Here is a 25,233-nt window from a genome sequence, read left to right on the forward strand (position 1 = left end):
ATGGGTAAAAGAAAATTTTGAACATTGGGTGCCCAGCCAACAGTAGTGGCAACAAAACAGGCTAAATGGAAAAATGTTCCATGGGCAATCTGTGCAGATGAAACCAAAAGGCTTCATAAAGGTTTAACATCTCAGATTGAAGACATAAACCACACTCAATATAGTTAAGAAAGTGTAGTTTCTTTACCTCTGCTAGACAGGGGAGTCCCATCTAGTTTTACCACTTTTTAGTAGCAAGGTTACCAGCTACTCTAGCCAATAAATAGAGCTGCTTTCCTCATGCCTCCTATCCATTAATAGAATATCAGTTAATTTTCTCAGAGAGAGAATATAATTCCTCACACAACTCAGAAACATGATCTTTTTACTCTAATTAATTTATATTCCTTTAAGTAATTGAAATACTTTGCTAACTTTCCTAACATTTTAAAATTATATTCTGTTTTTATATTAATTAATGATTTATTAATACCATACTGGGTACAAAGAACTTTCATACTAATGTGGATCTGGGTATACCAGAGATACAAGAAATGAACTAAATCAGGGGGTTTTTTTCCTTCGTGTAAGCATATTTAATGCTCAAAATTATGCTATGGCTATTTAAAGGAGAACACATGCAAAGTATAGGACAAAGTGTACTTAAAACACAGTTATAGCTGAAATAATTTTATATAGTTCTTGTTCTGAAAAATCTTCCTGGAGTAAAATGAAGATTAATTAGTACATTAATGAAGCATTTTCTTCTTTGTAGGTGTCATGGTTTGAGGTCCCAAAATCCAATTCCTGATTCCTAGCCCCCCTCACACATCTCAACCCAGTGTGAGATGGGTTTTCCAGACAAAAACACAAGACTCAATATGGAGGGAAGGGAATTATATTACAATCACTGTACACATAAATAAATAGTATAATACATTGCATACAATCTTAACTCTATCTCTACCATGACATATAATATTTACAATGGGCCAAATCTCTTCTCCCTTCCAAATAAAAGTCCAGGAAGGAAGAAGAAGAAAAGACCCCTTCCAGTCTCTGAGCAGCAGGTCTCTCTAGGGCAGCAGTGTCTCTCTCTTCCAACGCAGCAGTTGCAGTTGGATTTTTACCAATGCACATGAGGGAGGCCTCCAAGCCTCTCTTGGCCCCCCGACGCAAACGAAGGGTCTTTCCGTGGGCTGCGTTACCCCAGACAAAGGTTGCTCCACACAGTCATGTCAACAAAGTGCAGAAGCCTTCGTGACGGTCTGGTATCTTCAGGGGATCAAGCCCCTTTGCAGAGCTCCCATGCTCTGACTTAAGATGGTTGCTAGCTTCTCTGAAGCTGCAGCAAGGGGGGGCCAAGGTCACTCCACACACACATTCCTTTGGCCATCCTGGCTTAGCTCTCAGGAGGCCTGAGCTTCTTGCTCCTCTCTCAGCAGTGCTGTAGCACTCTGAGGCTCTTCCATCTCCCTCCTCCTAGGAGGGGTCTCAAAGGAGTTTGGGGGAAGTTTGGTTGTTCAGTTCTTACCCCCGAAACTCTCTCTCTGCAGTGACTTGGTTCTCTTTCTACTGCTGCTTTCCTTTTCTTCAGACAACTCTGTGTCTGCCTCGGCTGCATGCTGGCTTCTGCTGCTTCTTCGGTTCTTATCTGTTGGCTCTTTGCCACTGCTCTTTGGACGCTGCTGTCTCTGCTGCTGCTCCGTCTGCCCACTCACGGTGGAGAAAACTCCTTCAGCTTCTCAAGTCACAGACCTCAGTCCAGTCTAACACTGTTTCCGAGTTCCTGCAGTCCCCTATCCAGGGGCTGGGGGGCTCACAGCCCCCCAGAGGGGCTTCAAGCCCCTGCCTCGTGGCTTTCACAACATGGCTTCTACTTCTTCTAAAAACAAGTACAGCTTCTCTTTTCCAGTCTGGTTGTGGTATGTTTATATTTTGCAGGAGCGCTGATTGGGTCAAACCCCAAGGGTCACCACCCCCTGGGGGTTACCACTTTCTTAGTTTCAGGGGGAAAGCCTGGTTCAAACCACTACAGTAGGAGAGTTGAGAGTCCCAATATATTAATATGTGTAAGACACATGAAGATGCTCAGAGAGTGGAAATTGTAAAAGCTCAAAATACAAGATGGTGTAGGGGGGTTTAATTTTTATTTATTACACTACTTGAAACTACTTTTATGAAAAATTTAATCTTAATGCTAGCATTAATATGCTTTTCATCTGTGGAATATTGTTCCCAGTACGTACAACAATATACGTTATACATATGAATATGTTTATAATGACCTATTTCTGCCTTGAAGGATTTTCCCTGATTTTCTGTAATAAATAAAGTATGTTCAATCCAATTATATTGAAAACCACTGGTGTTTTTAATTTCAATTTTCAATTCTATTTTTTGTGTTATCAGGAAAGGGACGGCTATTAATTTAACCTCTTCTCTATTGAAATTAAATTAGTTCTTGTTTTGCTCTTTTTTTCTTATTTGGTTTCTCATTTTAGTTTTCTCAGGAGTGTGCTATTAAAAAACATTTTCACAGCATCTTTTTTTATTGAAAAGAATACTTGGTTTGCATTTTTAAAAATTACTTCTGTGCAATCATATAGAAAGATGCTGTAACAGAACAATGATAAATGATGAAATATGTTAACCAAAATTATATCTTGGATCAGATTTATTTGATTACTTCAAGAGGGCCAAAAATTCTTCCTAAAACAACTTGGTATTGTTTTCAATTATTGCAGAATCAATCCATATAGTTCATAACATAAAAGAGCATACTCTAGTCTTGCATACTTGAATATACTCATAAGCCTTGAGAACCAGCAGTAATGGAGTATTTTCTCTAGTCTTTATAGAAGCTGTATGGGACGAAAGACATACAGAGTAATCCAAAAGGAAGGTGCGTTTTCTGAAATGGTTAGGGATGGTTACCTCAGATAGTCTTGTCCCTACTCTTAAGTCTTCCTATGAAATTGTGTATTTGATTACAAGCGTAAAGCTTAAGTTGTTTTTGAAGACAAAAGAAACAGAGCAGGCCCAAGTGGAGTGCACTAATTACTGAGCCTAAAGGGACAACTTTCCTTTTGATCTTTCCTCTCTGACCTAAAATACAGTAGAATTACTTCAGCTAAAGACTCACATGGGGAACACCTCAGGTTGTTGCATTTTCACCTCTGTCACAGAAGCTGTTAACTCATTTTATACTCAATGGCAACAGTCTACATTTCTAGGAACGTTGTGGCAGTTGGTGGATTTGGCAGCATCAATCTCCATTGACATCCATTGGTGAAATGCATGCAAAAACTCCTTTCAAGCCTTATCAGGTAAAACACAGAGTTTCTTTCTTCTACTTAGCCACCTGTGAAGAGTTACAATAATGATTCCCAATGGCATAGCAAAGACGTACCAGATTTTTAACGTCCCACTGCAAGATACTCTAATGAACAACAGCCTTTTCCTACTCCCTACTTGCTATGGCAGTTTCAGAGGAAAACAAGTAGAAATTAAGGAACTGGCTCATATCCAGCACGTGTGCCTTCACACAGTAAATAACAATCAACACTTTTGCTGCTTCCACAAGGCAGCGGGCAAGGTGCCAGCAATGCTTTTAATCAGCGCCATTCTTTGTTTAGCAATGCCCACTGACTAGTGTAATTTTTAGTTTCTTATTATTAGCATTGGCAGTAAAACAACAGTAAACAACATGAGTAAAGATTTGAACTTAAAAGCTCACCCAAAAGCTTGACTCATCAAACTTTATGGCATCTGAATGGTGCTTACTGCATCTGCCCTTACTTGTCACTGCAGGAGGGCATTTTACAATCCTGACTCAACAAATAGGCAGGAGTTACAATTAACCTAAATGTAGCAGAACCCATGCTTCAGATATGGAGGGGTGCAGCTTGCTGTAAACACTTTGGCAAAGACAAGGTGCTCACCCTCTTGGGAGAAGTTGTATTTTGGTGAGCACCGCTTCTGTGACTTGCCTTTCACACATTCCCATGTGAGTGCTTTTGATCAAATCCCCTTCAAATCAACTGAAATCCTAGATGAGAGGAGGAATAGCTCCATATTAGCAAGTGTTGGTCCCTCAAGTGTACTTCTTTCAACCCACTCAAGTGATTCACCTGAGCAGAATGGAGAACATCACCAGTCCCCAACAGTGATATTTGAGTGTAGGTCAATTCCCTACTTTACAATCATGGAGGCATTTTTTTTGGTTTTCTTACATGAGGGAGCTGGTGCTTTTGTTTAACCTAGAAGCTCCTTGTATCCTTAAAGAGTGGAAGATTCACTGAGGAGGAAACTCTACTAACAACTTTCTGCTAAAGGTTAGTGGACTTGTGCCGTCATTTTATAGCCATATCTGAAAATGAGAAAGTCTGAATTTAGCACAAGGTATTTTTGAAGCAACCTCAACATGTCACGGGTGAAAAAAATATTCTATATTCTGTCTTAAATGCTGATATGATATTTTTTTGTGTTTGTCAGTCAACCTGAAGTTGATACTAAGTACTGACACCAAATCGAATTTTCATTTTAATCATCAAGTAAGAACACTGAGAGTTTTGCATTCCTGGGATACATGTCTGTGTGAAAGACAGGCTTAAATTGTGTCCTAACTCATTTTATTTCAGTATTTTTCAGAGTGGTTGTTCTTTGTTTCTTTTGAAGAGGTACGATGGTAAAGGCAGACAGATCAATATTTGATTAGTGCTATTTAGGACGAAAAGACCAAGGAATTTCAGCCTCCTACCAACTTGCAGAAATGGCAAAGAACATAAAATTCAATGGAGATCCGTTTAGAAACTGAAAATCAAACACTGTGCTCGTTATTTATATTTTATATAGTAATACATTTACCCTTTAACAAAGGTTTTCACTTTTTCCACTACTAACAACACTTTCTCCCAGGGCCCCAGCAGTGCAAACATAAGAACAAATGAGCTTACCTACATAAATATTTATAAAACTGAGCCTGACATTAGCATAAATAGAACTCGATTCACCAAGTACAGAGGGGAAAATCAAAAGCAATCAGAGGCAATGATGTGTCTGAAGCTGCTGTGAGTGAGAGAGAGATGTGGTCTGTGGGAAGAGATGCTTTTTCCCTGTTCATACAGTGAGGGCCATATGGACTGTTTAGTCTCAAGACAGTTACAGTAATAGAAAAGGGATGGGCTTCAATTTTAGGATCCTAATTAGGTCTTGATTGGGCAATGAAGACGAAAACTTCTTAGAGTGCCCTGAGATTTCCCAAAAGGTGATGCTTGCAGTAATTCTAAATGCAGAAGGCAAAGACCAAGTGGAGAAAGGCATCTCTTTTGCAGAGCAAAACCTGAAACCTCCAGTTTCAGGTCCTTTGTTGAACAAATGAGATCTCTGAAGATGCGTGCTCCCTGTTGAATGGCAGGAACACCTTGATTGGGATGCATACTCTGTCATGGAAAGAAGAAACTACTGGTAAGAAAATAGAGAAAGGAACACCTTTTCTAGTACAGGGCAATGGGGACAGGTACTTGCTTATCTACTGGTAAAAAAATTAATAATTAGAATATATTTTGCTACTGCCTCATGGGAATATCTTATTCTGGCAATGGACTGGAATATTTTAGAGCCAATTACCACTAAACTGCAGTTGTCTGACAGACTGAAGGAATGTGCAGTTTTTTTCATCAGAGACAGTTAACGTGGGGGACAAATTAGGTGACAAAAAAGCCTTGTAATTGCCATGTTTCTATTTAGAGCTCTGGAATCCCTGAGAAGCCACATAGAAGCCATATGGAAGCCAGTTCCTTATAGTGAAAAACACATGAAGAAAGACAATCAAAAAAATCTTTGTGACATTTGGGCATGTTCCATTAAAATCAATGAAGTTTTGCATTTGCAAAGACTTGAGACAGCATTCTTAGCCTAGAAGAATAACAATATAAATTCAGGAGCTATATGTTACAAATACCCAGAACTGGTGAATCTACAGAAGCAGTTAATAACAAATTTTCTATTAGCCTTTGTTGTTGAATCTAATTTTACTTCTGCTTCATATTAAAGTTCTGTGTTGTTTTGTGCCAATATTCTCTCTCATCTTTCTCTGCAGAAAGGTAGCAACATTGCCTGTTTTAAAAAATTGCTAATAGTAATGAATCATCCATTGAACTGAGATTTGTACTAGGGACTCATTATTCAGAACATGGAGAAACAGTGACAAAGGGCTTATGCCCTAAAAACTTGTGAAAAAGGTGAAAGAAGAAAGTAAGATGAGCTGGGTTGTTTACCAGAACAATATGGCCGTTACGTAGGTCACTCTAATCAAACAGTCTTTTTCAGCATGATGCTCCCAAGGGCCACGGCAGACCTCGATGATCAGGATGGTATCTACATTCGATATCGTACTGATGGAAGCCTATTCAACCTAAGGTGACTGAAGGCCCACACCAAGACCTTAAACCATCTTGTCCGGGAGCTGCTTTATGCTGATGACGCCGCCCTTGTTGCCCACACAGAAGCAGCTCTGCAACGTTTAACATCCTGCTTTGCAGACACTGCTGAGCTCTTTGGGCTGGAAGTCAGTTTAAAGAAGACAGAAGTTCTCCATCAACCTGCACCTCAGGAAGTCCCCCATCATCTTCACATCACCATTGGCCAATCAGAGCTCAAATCAGTCCAGCAGTTTAATTACCTAGGTAGCCTCATCTCCTTGGATGGCAAGATTGACGGGGAGACAGACAACAGGCTAGCAAAGGCATATAGTGCTTTTGGAAAGCTTCATAAAACAGTTTGGGGAAATAAACACTTGAAGAAAAGTACCAAGATCAGTGTTTACAGAGCCATTGTGCTGTCTACCCTCTTATACAGATCTGAATCATGGGTCATCTACTGCCACCACCTGCGTCTCCTAGAACGCTTCCATCAACGCTGCCTCTGTACAATCCTAAACATCCACTGGTCAGATTATGTGACCAATACATCTGTTCTTGAACAGGCAGCAGTCACAAGTATTGAGGCCATGTTGCTGAGAACAGAGCTGCGTTGGGCAGGGCACATCTCCAGGATGAAGGATCACCACCTCCCTAAGATCCTGCTTTATGGTGAACTTGCCACAGGCTGCCGCAAGAGAGGAGCCCCGAAGAAAAGATACAAGGACTCCCTGAAACAACATCTCAGTCTTGGCCATATTGACCACCATAACTGGTCTACTCTGGCCTCCAATCGGGAGGCCTGGAGACACACCATCTGTAACGCTGCTGATGCTTTTGAGAAAGCACGCAGGGTCACCCTTGAGGAGAAAAGACAACGCAGAAAGAATCGAGCCTTGCAGAATATACCATCTAAGGAGTCTTTCTGCTGTGCCTTTTGCAACCGGACATGCCTCTCTCGTATTGGCCTTTTTAGCCACCAATGCGCTTGCAACAAACGTGGGTAGAGCCCTTCCCAAATCTTCGTTCGCAAAGCCTGGCCATGATGGCCGTTACGTATTGAACCTGGATTTCCTACCTATTAATTTGGTAGCCTGTGCATTTAGATTCAGTGCTTTGTGCTGACATTTTAAATCACAAGCACAGTCATAATCATGTGTATATTGTTCTGATACCTTACTTGCTGGTAGATAGCACTTCAGATACAAATACTGCTATTTCGAGCCACTATGGGTTTACTTGTAAAAATTCTTCTTGGCACTTCTTTTTTGTGAGGCCACAGTGAGGCTGGTAACCATGTCAGAGATGCATAAATGGAGCAAGAAAATAATTGTTAGAAATACCATGTAAAGTGCTTCCTGGATCAGTGTTTTTTCAGGCATGAGTTTCTACTTGACAGATATGGAGCTTGGTCACGGAGAGGTAAAGCATCTCATTTAAACACACTGCCCACAGAACATACATTTCACTCTTAATGCTGAGGAATTCCGTGTTCATTTTTCTCTCCTGTAAGGTTGAACTTTGCTATGTTCAGCTCCTGGGAAATTTCAGTTTCCCACAGCCACCAGCTGGTGCTCCCCACTTTGTTCCCAAGGCATGTTTGAGGAGGCTTTGATCAATAGCTGAGAAGCAATCTCTCAGATAGCCAGGGACACTCTGAAAGGTTTGGGCTGTCAGACAAGAGATATTAAATTAGGCAGTTGTCAATGTGGAGCCCATGTAGCCTGCGAAGCACTGGTATAATGCTCTTGTGCAACCCAGAAGGCTTTTTAGGGTGATAGTTAAGGCTTTTAAAAGTGTGTGGCAGTTAATAAGCCAGCCAGAGTGCCAAAAGGCTAGAGTCTTTAGACTTCTGGTTTCATGCTGTGTTTACTGATTCATGCTGTCTTCTGAGTTATTGGCTCCTATTTCTTCTGTTACACTCACCGTATCCTTTAAGAATATTTCACAATGGAATTCACTGAGTTGAATAAGTTCCATTACTTGAAAGATAATATGAGAATCATTCACATAATTGGAGTGAAGTGCAACTGCACAAATGTCCAGCTGATCTAAAGAATACGGTCTCTGTCAGATACTTTAATTCAAAGGTAAATGCAGGTTGACCCAAGACTTGTAATAAACTTCCATGACACTGAAAGACTTGACCTTGAGGCTTTGTCACTTGTGACTTGCAGTTTTATTTGAAGATTTACCAGTGTTTAGTTTTAGCACAGATGTAGATCTAAAGACATTTGTAAACATAAATTAATTCTGTTGAAATAAAAAAGGACTTTTGACTGTTTCCTTTATTTCTGACAAAACCTACACATTGCTGATTTTGTTCACGTTGAACAGGAATTTAAAGTAGAAAAAACAAAAAGATCCAAAATCATTTGGAAATTCCTAGGATTCATGACAGATCCCTGACTCCAGCACAAATAAGACTTTATCCTACAAAGTCCATATGACCCAAATGGTTGAACTGCACCATCAATAAGTTTCACCAGAAGATGTATTTATTCCCCCTCTTCTCATTTTGCAGGCTTAGGATATCCACCTGAAAATATGTATGTCCACTTGCTGTTTCTGAATTGCAGTTTAACAGGGAGACAACTTAGTAAAAGATTTAATAGGAAATTAAAATATTTTATACAAAATTTTTTTAAAAGAAAACTGGTAGCAAGAAAACCAAGTACAGGGATTTTTTAACACTGTTTTCTTAGCTGATAAATTGTCTGAATTATTTTATGTTAAGCTGTGTGTTATAAAGTACGTTTATAGCAGTTACAGTTAGTATTCATCTCACCTCATGAAGAAAAGAGGACAGGTGGAAGAAAGAAGAAGAGGTGTGTACTCACTAAATTTTTAAATTGCATCATCAGTGCTGCATTGCACCAAATTTTACCTCTCTAGTGTTAGTGATCACTCAGAAACCAAAATCAAAAAATTGCACAAAACTCAAGTACCAGGCTCTGCAATGCTTAATCCAGATGCTGCAAAAAAGTAACTGCAGTGAGGTGTAGCCAAAGAAGATATTTGGCTGCTCATATTCTAGTACATAAACATTTATATTCCATACTGATGTACCTAAAAAGCTCATGTGGTAGAAAACAGCTCTACCAGCAGATGAGTTAGCTGAGCATCTGGCTGGTAGAGCAGAAGGTCTGTACCCGATGGCCCACGTGAGCCCACAGAGCGCACATCAGAGCACAGGTCAGGGTGCTGTCAGTTTCAAATAGGAGGGACTGACAAGCACACACAATAATACAACTCTAAATCTAATATTGATTTTTTTTTTTTACACAAAGAAGAACTTTTGAGGTATTTGGCACTCTGTGCTACTATTAATACTGGATTATTAAAATCACATTCTTTTTATATCCTGCTTAATTAGCAACGTGGCATCTGCTTTTTTCAGAGATAATTCATAAGCAAGCAGTCATTATTATGAAGACAGTCCTTGGTATGCTATATGACATTTTTCCGCAAGTGAATATGACGTGACGTATCTCCGTGCCACTCGTGAGATGAAAATAGAAGTATAGGGACTGAGCTCATCATTAACTTTCAGAAAGAAGACTTCAATCTCTGCCAGCAACTGTGAGACTAATTGATACAAATACCTCCACTGAACAGTGGAGTCTGTAAATTTAAGTCTGTAAATTTGTGATGACTAACAACCTGGTCTGCCAAACTACTTCCAAATTATTTTTACTCTTGTTTTTGAAAAGTTTCAAGTTTCTTCACTAACTCCTGGAGGAAATATATAATGAATGTAAGCATTATTTATTGCTCAGTTTGTTAAAATATTTTCACATAGATTTGTCTGAAATATGGAAAAGTTCCATCTAAATCCCAAGTAAATGAATGCCAGAGTTTTTCTAAAATAATAACAAAATCCTGCCTTAGCGAGAGCTGGTTATTTTAAAGTTTTTCTTCAGTCATCTAAAGTAGAGAAAACAATTTATCTGAAGCACAACTGGTAAACAAGAACTCAACTTTAAAAAAGGGAGATTTGAGCTATGTGCATAATACATGTCTTCTGAAGTTCTCTCTCTAGAGAAAAAGATGATATACAGAAATCTGTCTATTGACAGCAGACATGGTATCCAGCTTCTAGGCTTACTTGAGCTTCATTATGCTGTTGCCTATTTAGTTTATTAAGACAAGCAAGTCATAGGAGTTTTCTAACATGGTGAGATGTTAATTTTCAGTTGGAATTACAAGTATCTGATTTTTCTAGTACAATTCAGAACTTTCTTTATTTTTTCTACATTTTATTGGCATTTCTATGCTCCAAGTTATTAGGCTTATATTCATGAGGCACAACCTGTTCAGGTGTCATCTGAAAAGACAAATTGCTGATGCTTCTTTGTACATACATCCTCTCTGTGTCCACAACACTGCTGTTCAAACACTGTGCAGGAGGGTCAGCATGTCTGCAAAAGCTTTCAGCACAATGAGAATGCCTCATGCACTGTAGCCCAATAGAGCAACCCCTCTCAGTTTAATATTCAGAGTCACAGAGGGATATAGGCCAAATGGTTTTAGTGCTGATTCACATTAGCCAAGAGAACCAGGTGAGAACCTTTAACTGATCTATATTTTTCTCCTAGGCTCTCTTTTGTTTGAATAGAAATTCTGCATCTGGAAAGATCCTGCTCTTGCTAAGATTGCATGCTGTGTAACTCTAGGACTTCTACAGACAGTCATCAAATCTTGAGGGAGAAGCAAGTGCATTTACTGCTGGTCAAATTAAAAATCTTCTTTGCTGTACTAGGACTCCACAGGGGAGGATGAAAAGCATATTTAAACTCTAATATACTTTACCTGCAAGAATAAGCTTTGGAGGACTGATGTGAGGGGCAAAATACTCTTGCATTTGTGCCATTGTCACTCATGCTCAGTTTTGGGTTTTTCCTCACTTTTCTGGTCTGTATAATTCTTGAATCTGCATTTATTCCTTGCAATACAAACATCCAGATTAAGTGCAGAATTGAATGGGATCACAATGAACTGAAGACATTCTATTGACTCTGAGGTGGGGGACACTGACAATTCAGAGAAAGCTGATTCAAGCTAAAGCGTTATTTCTCATAGCGTGAAAGCTTCCAAAGCTTCTGTTTCATAATATACAATGTTCCAGAGATATAAACTAAGAGGATTATATTGTCACTGCCCCTTGGCATGGTTTAGAACAGGTGGAAAAGGTTAAGTAAGGAAGCAAGGAAAATGGAATAGAGTTTCCAAATCTCTGTTTTGGATCATCACAGAGATATTCAAACTCTTTGCAACACCCATTTTTTAATTTCTTGTAGTGTGAAATGCCTATGTCCCTTGTCAATACAAGTTTTCAATTTATACTAAATAATTTTTTATCAGGACATTGATTATCTTAGAAAAGACATTTGAAAGACAGAAGTGGAAGACAGAATTGTGCATCTCTACTAGCCATAGATCAGAAGCTGTGTAAATAAAATGGCCATAAAGGTAAAAGCCATACATGTGTAGGACACGTTTCTCTCACCTTTTTTCTTACCAAGTAATTTCCAATTGCAGTAAAAAAACAAATATATTCAGCGTTTCTAGAATATCATGTATACCAATATATAAGAAAAGTTAAACCATTCTGAAAACTTTAATTTCAGTACCAGCAAAATTACATGGAGATGTTTCAGGTTTTGCAGCAATTAGTGCATATACAGTATATACCCAACCTTCATGCTCATCAAATGAAAAATTGCAGGAGTAGAAAAATTATTTATACAGTGAAAATTATTTTTATTCAATGCGCCAAATCAATTTTACTCTTCTAAATCCAAATTAGTTTTATAAAATTTATATTTTTTTTCTTTTTAAAATTCTTATTACATGGGGAAATGTTCTAACTACCCAGGCTGTTACACCAAATGTGGATAAAGTTATCTTGTTCTTTCAGGTACCTATTCTCAGCAGATCACTGTAGCTTATGAAGGTGGCTAATATTTTGACTCATAGGCTTTGGAGAGGGATATAAATTCAGATAAATATTTGTACCTGGTGTTTTATATTAGCCAGCCTAAGTGGCATCCTTGCTATCTTAAAGGTGTCTTTAATTGCAGTTCATAGGTGCTGCCACTGCATTAACAGACTGCAATGAGAGCTGGTGCTAAACTTCAGTTTTCTACATCATCCCACTGGGTCTAGCACAGATAATTTCAGAGAACTTTTAACATGAGCACCTATCATATGAGATTTAGAACTGATGTTTGAAGATAAGCATCAAAACTTTGAATCTAACTGCCTTGTAATGTTAATGATGACGTAAGATTCTGCATCCCAAACTCTTGTATTGTCAGAGCACCTAGATACATGGCCATATCAAACATCAACTCAAATTTTGATGGTATTTCTATAGATTTTATTTATTTATTTATTTATTTATTTATGGAGAGCTTTTACAGCTAAGAATGTGAAAATTTGCATTTTAAGTGTATTGAGGTTTTGAGGGGATTGGTTTGTTGTGCACAGTACAGAAACAGTAATTAGTTTCAAACCATCAGCTAATCGAGTACATTAAATTACTTATCTAATCTGAATGTGGGCAGTTCGGCTCACAAGATGATGGAATTGTTCACTTGAAGAGACCACTGGAGGTCACCTAATTCAATTTATCAAAAATATCCTAAGCATATTCTTACAACTGGTCCTGTAAATATACCTTAAATGGATAAATTCACATCACATTAGCCATATGTTTTTATTTCCTACTTATTAGATTGGAAATTTAGCAAATTAGATAGAACAGGCACTTTCCCCTCACTAATTTTTTTTCTATAAGTGACTAACAGAAGATTAAACAGAAGGCAAAGAATTTTCCATAAAAGGACAATGAGAGTTGTATTTTATCACACAAAACTTAAATGCTTTAGACAATCAAAAATGAGCTTTATCACCTCTCAATAAATGAGCTTTATTACTTCTAAAACTAGCTTTCATTAAACTCTCTGTGAGACTTACAAATACAACATAAAGCAATACAATGCTTCCATCAAACCGTAACTGAAATGGAAAATCTTTGAATAAATTAGCATATTTTGAGTTATGCACATGATGGGTAGTGGGATGAGGGAACTGATCTTGGAGCTGTAACATTTTCTTATTATCGTTTGCCTCATTTGCAAAAGGGAAGAAAGTTATCTTAGAAATGTTGTTTTCCCAATAAATGTCACAAGTATAGAAAAGCATATTTAAAGCTACAGCTACAGTATGTGTCCAAGGACGTTTTTATATATGCATGACTTTAATTTACATTTTCTCTGATATACAGCCGGGTAAGATATATGTTCATGAAAAATCCTTTCAGTTTTCTTACAAAGTCTAGTAGTTTCCCAACACAGAGTTCTATGAAAATTTTTATGAGAATAATCAACAAAAATTAAAAGCTTATTAACATCTAAGTTTAGCACAGGAGCATCTTTTGTGCAGAAAAACATTATCTAAGTATTTTTAAAATGGAAATGTGCTATAGCTCAGCACGTTTATAAAACTGTGAGAGATCTATCAATGGACAAAAGAGAAAGAAAGACCACATGTTGAGTGCATGCTTGATAGTCTGTACAATTTATTGTGAAGTACCACTTGTACTAGGCCTGCCACAGAGCCATTGGTTTGAAAGGTTAACGACTGCAGGAATCACAATTTCAATTTACAAGAAAGGGGATGACAGGAAGCCAAATACAAAATGGAGAGAGGTCCCACTGTGATGGCAGCTGAGCAACAATTCATCAACAAGAGCACAGGAACATTCTAAAACCAGAGTGCTGGGGACAACCTTTTGATCCTGAGGAGGGCTTAGGACTTCTGTTATGCTCATTTTTCAAGGATAGTATAGAAGCTTTAAAATGGCTAAATAACCTAATACAGACATAAGCTCTCCCTTGATAATTTTCTTTATAATAATTTCTGGGTCATCTGAAGGTGTTTTTCCAACCTCCTTAAATTTCCTTAGTGTATCTCCCCTTTTATTTTAAATGCTGGCCTTGAGTTCTACCAAAACAGCCATTGTTCCAATAGGTATTTCAGTTGTCTTTGGGCATTCCTTGCAGTTATACTCTACTTCTTGCTTCCTCAGAGAATCAGCTATCCTACAGTGTGATCTGAGACTTTCTAAAGATTTCAGGCACTTACATTTACACAGAGATGCTCTCTGAGACCCTGTGCTCCTTCAGCCTGGATTTTGCTTGTAAGTTGCCTACACTGGAAAATCAAATTGATGGAAATACCTTTAAAGATTTACCATTTTATTTTTGTAGAAGTAAAAAACACATGATAAATCAAACTTTGCAATCACCAACACTACAGAAATACAGAGTATTTGCTGCTTTCTCATCTGAAGTCAGTCATAATATATTTGAGCAATTTGAAGTCACAAATAACAAATAACTGGAGGTAAACTGTGAAAAGTTCTGTTCAACCCTATCTCAGAACAGCCATCCTAGAACTCAACAGGATTCAGGGAAATAAGCAGGCTGAAGCGAGATTATGTAACCAAAAACTTTTCAGTTATTACTACTGTGTTGTAGGACACTGTAAATTTGGTCTAACAGGACAGTTACATCAGCAGAACTATAGTAACTTCAATTCATGCCTTAATTTCTCTTTCTTTATATAGTTAAACTATTGAAGAGCTAGTAAGAAAAGCAAATATCAAGTGAAAAGCATAAAGTATAGAGGTGGGATCTGCACAAGTTTTGGTGGTGTCACATTAAAGATGTGTGTCTGGGTGTTTCCTTAAATCTTTTCAGTGGAGTTTTCTTCTTAATGGAATGATTAAACAGAATATCACAGACTCACAGAATGGCTGGGGCTAGAAGAGACCTCTAGAGATTTATGGTTCCACACTCCTGCTCATGCAGGCCCACCTGGAGCAGGTTTCCCAGGTGCATGTCCAGACAACTTTTGGATATCTTCAAGCAGGAAGATGACACAACCCCAGTGGGCAACCTGTGCTGGTGCTCAGTCACTGTCACAGTGTTTCCTGATGTTAAGGAACCACCTGTGTTTCAGACTGTGCCCATTCCCTCTGGTCCTGGCACTGAGCATCACTGAAAAGAGCCTGGTTCCATCTTCTTTACACCCACCCTTCAGGTATGAATATATGCTGGTAAGATCCCTGCTGAGCCTTCTCTTCTCCAGACTGATCAGTCCCAGCTCTCCCAGCCTTTCATCATAGGAGAGGTGCTCCAGTCCCTTGGACATGTTTGTGACCCTTTGCCGGACTCTCTCCAGTATGTCCATATCTTTCTTCTACTGGTGAGCCAAGAACAGGCCACAAAACTTCAGATGCGGCCTCACCAATGCTGAGTGGAGGGCTGGTGCAGCCTCCCAGTGCTCCCTCAACCTCCTGGCAATGGTTTGCCTAAAGCAGGACATGGTGCCATTTGCTGCCTTTGCTGCACGGACACATTTGCTGGCTCATGCCCAACAAAGCAGAATGGCTTTCCAGTTGGTTGTCCCCCAGCATATATTGGTACATGAAGTAGACACCTGAAGCACACAGAGGTGGAGATATCGGCAGGATACCATTAATCTGGATCAGAAAGAAGGAGATCGATGAGGGAGGTGGGCTGTGGCAGGTAGAAGTGGATGATCAACCACTGTAAGGGGGAGACAGTCTAAGCACAGACCATGGGAGGCACTGCAATGCTGTTGTGGATCAGTACGCACCAAAGCCACTCAAATTGTATTTGATAAAAGGTAGATATGTGACAGGAAAGGTGCAGCACAGCTAAGCTGCTCATAGAGCTGAGGTGGATCTGTTTTATCAGTTCTCTGAAGTGATTGGAGAACTCTGATCTAGCATCAAATTTTGCAGTAGTAACTGATAAATATAAGACACAAAACAAACTCCAACTCAACCAAAAGATTGAAATCCTTCATTTCTGAAGTCTAATGCTTGGGCTAAAGAATACTACATTAAACTGATTTACTTTCATAACAATCACTAGCCCTGGGCATGCTTTACAGCATTTTAGAAAGTAACTGATAATTTTGCAATGATATTACACACAAAATGCCTGAAGTTCATGCTCATTAACTCTAAATAGTCAAAGATATGTCATACATGCATGTCTTGAATTATAATGTACTGATAAGGAAATGAAACACATGAATAAAGATGTATTACCATGTCTTACCATTGACACTCCTTTGCTATAAGTAGAACTTGCACACTTGGAACACAAAAGCATATGAAAAGCTGGAATTCCCCTTTTCAAAAAAAGCTAAAATGGGTATCGATTAAAATACTTCCTTACAACCTATTCTCTTTCTCCATACCTCATTTTATGCAGAGAATTATCAGGGTTTTTCAGTTCTGAGACTCTAAAAATTATTATTCTTAGAGAAACAAACAGAAGGCTTATTTTATCCACTATACTTTGTACCTTTTTGCCTTAGATAATTAGGGACATTTGATCATGATTTGCAATGCCTAGGGAATACCGTCATTAACAGGGGAATGTTCTCTGGTACCCTGAGGAAATGAAAAGCTTTTAAGAGCAATAACTGTTAATCACTAACATGCCAACATTATATACCTTCTGGAACTGAGGATGAAATATACACATGACACACTAAGTGACTCTGCCTTACCCACATTGTAAGCTTTTGATAAGAATGTATGTCTAACCCATCCCTTCGCGTGGCTTGCTCTCTTTACAAAATGCATGATATCTAAGAATTCTGCAAGATTTACACTTCTTGTACAAGCTATTGAAAATATCCTCTCTGATTCCATAGTTGAGCTTCACTGTGTTTTTATCATTATTATACTTTATTACCTTCAGCTCAGCAGGAGACAACATCTGTGCGGTTGCAATACTCACAGTTGAGTACGTAGATTAACATTAAACAGATGATTTGTAAGCAATTGTTATTATTAATTTTTTTAATATCAAGTATTTTCTATCCAATGTTAGCTGCATGCAATATCCTACATAATTGTTAATCACACAAAAGACAGTAGAATAAAAAATTTAAAAATTTTTTAAAAGTAAACAGATTTCAGTGCTACTTATTAAAATCTTTTTGAGTCTTATTTCTCTGCTGTACTAACCATGCATGCCTCATATGCCAACAACAAGCCCAGCTCCACAGGGCAGCTAATAGACACTGGAAAAGGAGTCACATGACACCCATGTACTGGGGTCTCAGGTGGAATGCCTGCCGACTAAAAATATTGGACATACCAATGTTTTTGATCACACAGATCAGCAAAAAAAAAATCACAAATAATTACTGCCAGTAAAGGGATCTAAAAAGTTTATAGATTTGTAGAACTAGTAAGAACTTAAGAAGTCATCTATTGCTGTTCACACAATGAAAAATTCCTCTAGTCCAATTGATGTCAATTATTTTTTGTGACAGCTACTATGAATACAAAACTCAAAATCTTTCCTCTTACTGCCCAAATTCTTCAGGACTCTCCCATTATTGCATCTGTGGACAAACAACCTTAATGCAATTTTCAATATGTCTTTGAACAATGTCTTATTGTACTAAGTTATAATTCTCTCCTGGATGCTTTTTATTTCTTGTGTGTCTTCTGGTCATTAAATAGCCCAGTTGTTGCAGAGAGATTGTTTCTTCACCTGACTAGATATACAGTATTTAGCTACATGAGCTGAGATTGCAGTGGCCTATCCTGTAAATGGATGGTAAATTCAAAAAGGAAGTGCTTACATTCTTGAAACCTCTATATAAGATCTGAAGTTCCTTCTTTGTGAATTTACTCTGTGCTTCCAGCAGTTCAAGAGCTTCAGGTCTATGTCGTACTGTGGCCATTTCCATTTCATCTTCTACAGTGTCTGCAGAATACAAGAGACAGAGAATGAAAGCTCAAAAAGAAATATAGGAGATAAAAATACCTAACCTTTGCAGGAAAGACAAATGACGTGTTCATTTTGAACTCACAGGGAAAGGGCATCTATCTGCTTCTGTGGCTGCAAAGAATAGAGAACAGCAATAATGGTCCAGTGGTCTGGATATCATCTTATAAGTAAAAATAACAATAAACTGGAAAGCCAACAAGTCTGCAAGGGCATGCATGACACAATCAGCATGACTTTTCTGCTTCTACAACTCTTTGACCAAGGGAAATAATTTTTTATAAAACTTTAGTGACTCCAGAATACTGCAAATTTTCCCTTTGTTAGTTAATGGATGTGAATTCACTGTATCAGGTTAGGATTTTTAGTGTTTTTTATTGTGAAATTGGCCTTTGGAAAGTGTGTGAGATTGATGTTGCACATCCAGCAGCATATCTTACTTTGAGTATGGTATAACTAATCCTTCAGGGCAAACATGACTGATAGTGAGCGGCCTAAGTGGGGAACATGATGATCTCAGTGACCTCTTCTTTAGGTGAACAAGAATGCCAATGTACATATTCAAGGCTTACAATTGAGTGTAGCCCTAAACCAATGAGAGATAGCAATGCATTTTTCCCAGGTAGAGTTTTAAATGTGAAAGTTCAATAAAATAGCTAAAGAAACTTACAATGTGTATTTATATATTGGGAGTAGGTAATTTATCTGATCAAAAATGTGAATGTGTGTATCCATTTTTAAGTACTGCAAGCATTAAACATAACTTATATAGTATTCCAGACTAATTTAATGAAATCACTGACTTATTCTGATTTAAGAGTTATACCAACTATAGAAATGTAAGGAGAGAACATGCCTAACTGTCACTTCTACAATGTTGAAGATGTATATTTAATTTCATCAAAATTTGGTACTCTGCATCCTTAAAGTTTTACTCACTTCAATATTTATAAGAGCACAGTATTAGAAAAGTACATTAAAACAATATTATGCCTACAGTTTCACATACTTTTTTTGCTACAGTGCAGTGATAACTTTCAGCTGTTTGGGAGAAATCTGGCATCAGAAGATACAGTTTAGCTAAACAAAAAAATGAGCAACCTTTAAAGAGATATAATCATATAAACTATTTGGATAAATCTTCACAAAATTTAGGGCCTTGTCCTTTCTCCAGTCAAAGATATGTTGTTGCTAGCACTCAGCTCAGGAAGATGATTGCAGTGTTATCCAGACGATTTCAGTGTCACCTCCACTCTTTTCTCAGAACATCCATTGTGTATTGGCTTATGGTAAACTATAATATGATTCTATGATTCATTTTTTTTAATAGATTATCTCATAAAACAGACCACTACCATCTTTGTGAAATTTCCAGTCTAAATGCTACTGACAAAACTCTCAACTAACTTTTCATTGACCCTACAGTGTTTGATAGTTTTAAAGGGCCAGTATCTGAACTCACAAGATAGATAGACTGTAAGAAAATCTCAGCTCTCTTCTATAAGAAGACATCCTGAGGTGCAAAGAGGAAGTACTGAAAAACCTGCCTTTACAGATGATATTGGAAGAAAATAGTTTCAGAATTATGAAGCTGTCTTCCTAATCAAAGGAAGGTGTAGCTAAGTTCTTGAGTCCCATAATAATTCTGCATAAGAATATTCAGGGTTTATTTTGCACAGATTCTAAAACCTTTCCACTATGTTTTCAGGGATTAATCTTTTATACTTTTTAATATAGTCACTACAGTCTCTATAAAAATGTAATGCAGTAAATATAAAGCCAATTTTTTTTGTCAATTGTAAGTAAACACTAGGTACTTAACTGGCAAAATAATCAACCTGAGAATAAATATTGTTGAAAGCTCACTTGTATTTTATATTCATATAGCTATATGGGATTTAAATGGGCTTTTGTTTAGACAGAAAAGGACTTAACTGGAAATGAGTTCTCTAAGCACCCATTTGTAAAACATCTGGCTACCTAGAGGGACATCTACAAGCTTTTCTGGAAGCTAAATGAGCACACATAATAAATGTGAGGCTAGAGAAAAAGGCCAGACAAAGTGATGCTGAGCACAATGTTTATATATCCTTAGCAATAAATATTTTAATTGCATTTAAATGGTTTGGTAAGAATGTAGAAGACTGCAATAGGGTGATGATGTCTTTCTGTTAATGAAAAGGTTCAATATAACACTCTTCACACTCAACTTCTGTAGTGTCTTAGAGATATAAAAAATAAAAAAATTAAGATCACCATAAATTTCCTTAAAATATGCCAACTATGCTGGTTAAAATGCTACAGCATTCATGAGTCACTTCCAGGTTTTTAATCTTTTTCTTCACACTTCTATCTACCGTTATCCAGGCTGGAAAAAAAATCTATACTTTAAAATATGCAAGGAAAATGTGTGAAAATGTATCTATTTCTAAACATTAATGATTTCTATGGCGTTAGTTTTTTTTCAGTTCTTTAATTTTTTCAGCCTAAGAAAGTTGAGTTCTTTTTTTCATAGAAAGATAACATGCCAACTGAAAACCAGAAACAAATCCACATTCCCTCATTAATATATTACACAAAACATTCTTACTGATTTAATGAACAAGTAGCTTTCTTATAGCTACATAGTAAAGACAGTTTTTAATGCATTTGCTACGCGAGCTAGGCTTTGAAACTTTCACTGTTCATTAAAGAATGAAATGGCAAAAGCAATGCAAAAAACAGACATACTCTTCAAACAATGGCAGCTGAAGAAGCATGTCCAAAGTTAGGCTCAGTTCATATCTGTAAAAATTGTGCACGCAAATTTCCCTGCACAAAATCCACATTATAGCTTCCCTATCTATTTAATAACTGCATGCACACATGCTTTTGTCTTCCAAAACCATTCTTGAGTTTAGTCCTATCTGTAGCACATGCACTTAGATAAGGAATGATGGTTTAAAGTTTAGACTTACTAGGCTAAAGCACACAAATAAGAAAAGTGTAAAAGCACACAAATAAGAAAAGTGTTCTTTTAAATGTTTTGTTCAATAGGAAGGCTGAAATATATTTAATAGGAATGCTGAAATAAGATTTTACCAATTCAGATAACCTTTGTCTGTACATGTTGATAGAAGTGCAGAAGAGCAAATTCAGGCTATGCAAATTTCAGCAAGTTATTTGTTTTAAAAATATTCCACTGATAATTTCTAAGAAATTCACATCATGTGACTGTTCACTGTATGTAGTGTTGGTTTTGTTCCTACTACACTATAATGTTGCTTCTTTCATGCTACCAGAAATCAAATAGTACATGATGTCAAAATGGCATAACAATGTGTTCTACAATGATAATCTTATTTAATGTTTCACATAATATAACATTTTTACTTAATATAGCACTTCATTATTGAGGAGAGTACAGAGAAAAATGTTGAATGCACCTTTTTTTACCTCTTGTTCTCAAATATGAAATAATTGTTTTATTTCAACCTCTCTTCTGGTTTATAAAACACTTTCAGCAAGAAAATACAAGTTTTACATGTTCAAGGTTATTGAAACTGACTCTAAATATTTTTGGTTACCTGTGCAGATGAGGAGCTTGTATAGAAATGTGCAAGGAATAAGGGATATATTGCTTTCCAATTAACTTCAAACAATCAGAACAAACCTTCTATTCATTCTGGTTTATCTCCTTTCTTTATTCCATGCCCCATCACTGGATATGTTCAAGACCAGGCTGGATGGGACTTAGAGCAACCTGGCCTAGTGCAGGGGGATTGAACTAAATGATTTTAAAGGTCTCTCTCCCAACTCAAACAATTCTGTGATTCTATGATTTGTTTTATAGACTAAAGCTATTTTATTTAGGTGATATAGCTGAATGCAACTTCTACATAAAGACTAACTATCAGATGCCATAACAGTAATTCACCTTTTTAAGCTATCCTACTTTCAATTAAAACACATCAGCTGAAGCCACCATGAAACAATAAAATCACTGTGCGTCCAGAAAATTAGAGCTTCTCACTTTTGAAATCTCAAATACTTAGAAAGGAAAGCAAGTACCACAGTTTTCTCTACAGAGAAGCATATGACAGGCAGTGAAGGGGGATAGCAAAAAGAAACCCTAGATCCATACCCCTGAAGTCTTGGCACTTAATAGGGACCTCTGTTCATACCCAAGTTGCCTTGGGTTGTCCTGAATTCACTAGACATAGGGAACTGCTCTTGAAGGCTTTTTTTACCTTAGATTGATTGATATGCTTTATCAAAAGAGTATACAGGAAGCACATGAGCCATTCAGTTTCTACTTTTAGGTGCTCATATTAGTGCCTAGAATTAAGTCAAATTAATCTAGACTGAATTGGGTCCACAGAGATATTTTAAAATCAGCTACAGTAGACAACTTATATAGGAAGACATTAGTGTTATTACTATAATTAATCTCTCTACAGGTATATATATGTATATATGTATTGAGATCTCTCACCTCTCTGTCCCTCTATTTTTATCTGTTACCTACCCTGGAGAGATTTTATTTCCTCACAGCATATCAAGACATTGAGGGTAGTGTCAGTGTGCTCTTCCTTTACCTCCATATTCACACACTTTTTTTCCAATCTCATTATTATTTTTCTCTCAGACACCAACTTTAAGTCCCTAAATAGTTTGGTGTTATATACTCAAAACCTGCAGGGCCAAGCTTTTCCTCTGAGAGCAGTAATGCTGGTATTACCCTGTGTATTGGATAGCAAGCATACAAAGACATGCATAAATATGCACAAAAAGCTACCACTTTTCAAATACATGGAGAGTAGGTATTAAATTTAACCACTGAATCACTTCTCAACTCACTTGCAGATCGTAAGTGCCAGCCCAGCAGCCCCTGCGTGGCAGACTCTGCCACCAGTATCTTGCCATCCTACTCTGCACTGACAAATCTGTTACCAGCCCAAAAATCTGTTCATCACTCGATTTTAAACCTCAATAGCGCACATGATTACTTCAGCAGGTATCTTGCCTCTCAAATGAGCAGCTAATGAAAGTATAACTTTTGATGCATGCAAACCTAAAAAAAAAAAATCAAATGAAAAATAAAACTTGCTTTGAGTAACAGGAGATGTCGTTTTGGCAGCCGAGCAGGGTAAGAGCTTCATAAGTCGCTCTTTAATGCTGCGTTTGGTACTGTTCTGAGCGTAGAGGAAACCTAAAAAATATATTATCAGGACTGTTAACAAAGGCTTGAGAACAATTTCTGTACATGCTGCAGAGTTCATCATTACAGTAGAATACTGATGGGAAAAGGTCAAACAGATGGCAGCCATTGTGAATCACAAAGGGCAACCAGAATTTTTGAACAGGACAACAAAACTGTTTCATCTTTGTATCTTTCCAGTGTGTTTCCAATAAAGGGGATGAGTTTTGTCGGCGTGTATCTCTTGTAATATTCTTATAACCCATTTAAGTTCTTATAACCCACCTTAAAACATCTAACAGAGAGGTATCAGATTATTTAACTGAAACAACAGAAAGTAAAAGAATGTTTGTAAAAATTTCAATGCCACATATTTTAAAGACTTTTAGGTCCATTGCATTTTGAATTTTAAGATGGAAAACAAAATTAAAACCAAATAAAATCTCAAAGAGATCTTTTGTTGTCCTTTCTGGCAGACTTCTAGTTCCATGGCTGAGCTTTCCCATACAATAAATTTTTCAGTCATGGTAACCAACCTGGTACTTTTGCCTTTTCTGGATATTAAAATAATGTGTAGCCAGTCTCCCTTTAAAATTTGGCATTCTAAATATATAAAAAATAAGTATCATATATTCTTTCATTTTAAATACTGATATGGCTGAATAGTTAATGTTCATGTGCCACAAAGCAGATGAACAGCATTACCCTTATTTACTGCAAAGGAAACTGTCACAGTAACTTCCTGTGAGGTCTAACCAACCATTTTATCCAAAATGAGTGAGATGATCAAGCATTGCCTGGATGGATATTTGCTGCGAACAGCAGACTTAACATCTATAAAACAGATGAGTAACTGATTTATGTTCCTGAGAAAGGCAGAGCTTGATTTGGACATTATGCAACTCCTGCACTTTGCATCTCGACTGCATGCACGGAAACACAAACGCTGCTCTATGATGGCTCTTGTTGCAACAGCAAGAGTGCAAAACAGATGGGGCAAGAAATGAAAGACACAACTGACAGGTCCTCTGCTAAGGGCACAGGCACCAGGATAATCTTGGTTATCCCCTCTACTGCACTTGTGCTGAATCCTGGTGTTAGTGACACGATGTAGAATTGTTTCCTTTCTCTCACCAAACCATCTTGAGAAAAGTATGAGCTTGTATTTGGGAACAGAAGGAGAAAGCAATAAGGATTTAAAGATACTAAACTTTGCAAATAAAAGAAAAAATATTTCTCAGTTTTCAAATGAGCAAAACACTTAAGGAAATGAAAGAGAAATGGGGGAAAACAGGAACGACTCAGCCACAGCCTGAGAAAATCAACCAACTTTCAGCAGGCAAATTCTGCCTCTGAGAGAGCAGCAGCTTTGGTGAATGGATAAAACAATCCAGTTTCAGCACAAGCTTAGATGGACCTAAATTACCACCTCAGGAAATGTCTAAACCTTTTAATACAAATAATAAGAATGAATACATTTTTATCTGTAGCACCTAACCATTAGCTCAACTCAGAAACACTGTGTAGATAAACGCATAAAATAGAAGGTAAGCTGGGATCTGATGGGGTCTCAAAATCCATATTTTTAATTTGAGTACACAGCCTGAGCCTTTAAATAGGTAGCTTGTTATCTCAGCTGTTAGTGTCTGCAGTATCACACTATGCTTGTATTGTGCATATCTAAGCACAAAGGAAATTTGTTTATATTAAAGATTTTTTTCCTTCATTAAGAATTCTTCTAGCATAGACATCTACTTCTATCTTATTAACTTGAGTTAAGATTTGCAAAGTTTTACTATCC

At 37.3% G+C, this 25,233-nt stretch overlaps 1 protein-coding gene across 9 annotated transcripts in view; it reads right to left on the minus strand.

The window, feature by feature from the left end:
* Nucleotides 1-25,233, minus strand: part of KCNIP4 (potassium voltage-gated channel interacting protein 4) — a 409,601-nt gene that overhangs the window by 31,250 nt on the left and 353,118 nt on the right. For 7 of the 9 annotated variants that reach the window (XM_027686739.1, XM_027686735.1, XM_027686734.1 and 4 more), the window contains one exon: nt 18,108-18,232. In XM_027686739.1, coding sequence (XP_027542540.1) covers nt 18,108-18,232 — 125 coding nt within the window. Of the gene's footprint in view, nt 1-18,107; nt 18,233-23,342; nt 23,445-25,233 lie in introns of all 9 variants that reach the window. The other 2 variants (XM_027686732.1, XM_027686731.1) reach the window with 1 other exon arrangement.

The sequence above is a fragment of the Neopelma chrysocephalum genome, unplaced genomic scaffold (genome assembly GCF_003984885.1).
Source record: "Neopelma chrysocephalum unplaced genomic scaffold, ASM398488v2 Primary Assembly neopelma1_71, whole genome shotgun sequence".
Lineage (NCBI taxonomy): Eukaryota > Metazoa > Chordata > Aves > Passeriformes > Pipridae > Neopelma > Neopelma chrysocephalum.